Source organism: Mesitornis unicolor, unplaced genomic scaffold, assembly GCF_000695765.1.
Source record: "Mesitornis unicolor isolate BGI_N332 unplaced genomic scaffold, ASM69576v1 scaffold9825, whole genome shotgun sequence".
Taxonomy (NCBI): domain Eukaryota; kingdom Metazoa; phylum Chordata; class Aves; order Mesitornithiformes; family Mesitornithidae; genus Mesitornis; species Mesitornis unicolor.
In genome coordinates this window covers 51,577-53,527 of record NW_010183457.1, presented here as the reverse complement: position 1 = coordinate 53,527, position 1,951 = coordinate 51,577, and the positions used below count along the sequence as shown (strand labels likewise).

At 59.8% G+C, this 1,951-nt stretch overlaps 1 protein-coding gene across 2 annotated transcripts in view; it reads right to left on the bottom strand.

Annotated features, from left to right (window-relative positions):
- Positions 1 to 5: 5 nt before the first annotated feature.
- The window catches only part of PCBP3 (poly(rC) binding protein 3), a 41,703-nt gene continuing 39,757 nt past the window's right edge, over positions 6 to 1,951 (bottom strand). For both annotated transcript variants that reach the window (XM_010184141.1, XM_010184142.1), the window contains 2 exons: positions 1,757 to 1,926; positions 6 to 42 (listed from right to left, as the gene is read on the bottom strand). In XM_010184141.1, the coding sequence (XP_010182443.1) occupies positions 6 to 42; positions 1,757 to 1,926 (207 nt within the window). The remainder of the gene's footprint in view (positions 43 to 1,756; positions 1,927 to 1,951) is intronic.

Genomic DNA, 1,951 nt, shown 5'->3' with positions numbered 1-1,951 from the left:
GGAAATTAGAGTGCGCCCATTCCAGTGACCTCAGACGTCAGCCTAGAATAGACAGGGGCAGAGAGAGGGGTGGGGGGGGAGACAAAAACAAACACTTAATATCCGGAGCAGAAAAGAAAACGAAGACCCTGCAGGACAGTGCTCCTCCTCTTGCCTATGCCCTGCTCAGACCGGGGGGCAGAGCATCACAGTGTGTGGGGCTTGGGGGGTCCCCATGGAGGGCACAGGGGGCTGGAGCATTAAGCCCACTCAATGGCTATCCCCTCTCCTCGCTGCTGCCAGGTAGTGCCCGTCCCTGGCACTGCACAGGGCTTTCACTTCTACCAGCATCCCTCCCACGGAGAACAGGCAGCTGTCCCAGCTCCCCCAACTTCTTCATTTTGCTCTGAGTTTTGAAACTATGGCAGAAGCTGAGCTATGCCACATCCTGCCCCCGGCCAGGTTATCTCTGCCTCCACCACAGCACAGGCTGCAGCTCACCCAGTCCTTCCCAGTAATGAAGAGCCGCTCGTTTTTCTTTTCTTTCTTTCTCTTGTCTCAAGAGGTGGGGGGGTGGGATTGGCAAGGAGCTGCGAGGAAAGCTGCTAGGCCATGCCTGCGGGCACGGGGCAGACCCCGTCCCTCTCCTGAACGGTTGGAGAGGTGCCATGGGTGCGGGCAGCTGGACAGCGGGGCAAGACGGGATGGTGGAGGTCTGTTGCAGGTCAGGGCTGAGGTGGGTTGGGTGTAAGGAGGAGAAAGCATGTACAGACCTCATCGGTGCTCCCAGTCCACACCCCAACGAACGTCAGAGTCGCCGCCAACAGCCCCCCCCGTCCTCAGGTCCCTGCCAGCAGCCTACCACAGCTGCGCACGTCCTGGTGTGCCACCAGCTCTGCCCACGGTGGAGGGCATGGATGGGCGGATGGTCGTGGCTTGCACGGCTGTGCCAGGCGGATGTGAAGCCAGCGAAAGGACCTGTCTCCCCTTAAGTTCCCCGTCCACGAGTCCATAGGCGCAGGCAAACAGGTCTGTGTGAGTTCCCCAGACATGGCTCACTGCCAACACGGAGCTAGTCCCCAACTCCTCTCCAACTATGCCTCCCCTATGCATACCCCTCGCAATCCCTTGCCAGATCCCCAGTCCCCTACAGCACAGGCAGCATCGCTCCCTCAGGCTGGAGGCGTCAATGGGAGCGCTCAGCCCCTGCAAAGTCCTGCTGCGCCAAGCTTTTCGGCATGAAAAGGAAGCAATCAGGCCATTCCCATGTCTTGTGTTTATTGGACTGATTAATTTCACTGGATGGAGGAAAGCCTTTGGGAGGCCTGGAAGCACGCAGAAGACGCTCTGAGGCAGTAAGGGATGCTGGGATCCCGGGGAGAAGGTCCCAAGTGATGCCTCCCCACCACCGGCTCAGCTCTGTCCCTGTCCCCATCCCCTGCCTCATCTGCAGGAAAAGACAGTGGCGATTTTGCCCACCCATGAGCAAAATCCTTGATGAGGGTGGTAGGTGGGCAGGTGACTGGCGCAACCCACGGCTGCTCTGCTGGCAGCGAAGCAGCTCCCGGTCCCCAGCCAAAGCGCTGGTGGGGAGAGAGGTCCCGCTGGTGACGTCTGGTCCCCGCTCGGAGGTCTCAGCGAGCCACCATCCATCCCAGCTGGCCTCAGGAAGCCCCTCCTGGCCCATGGTGCCAGGAGTGAGTGTTGCTCCCACCACGCCAGCAGGACAGGTTCGGCTGTGGCGGGAAGTGGCGGAGGTCAGCGGGGGGGGTCTCACCTGGCGTTGATGAGGTACTGCGCGAGGCTGATGTTTGCTGGGGTTCCTGTGATGGTAATTTGGCGCTCTGATGACCCTTCCGTGGCGTTGGCGATTTTGATCTGCGCTCCCGACATCTGCCGAATTTCATTGATTTTGGTCCCTTGGCGTCCAATTATGCAGCCTATTAGCTAGAAAAAAAGCACGGAGGGAAGG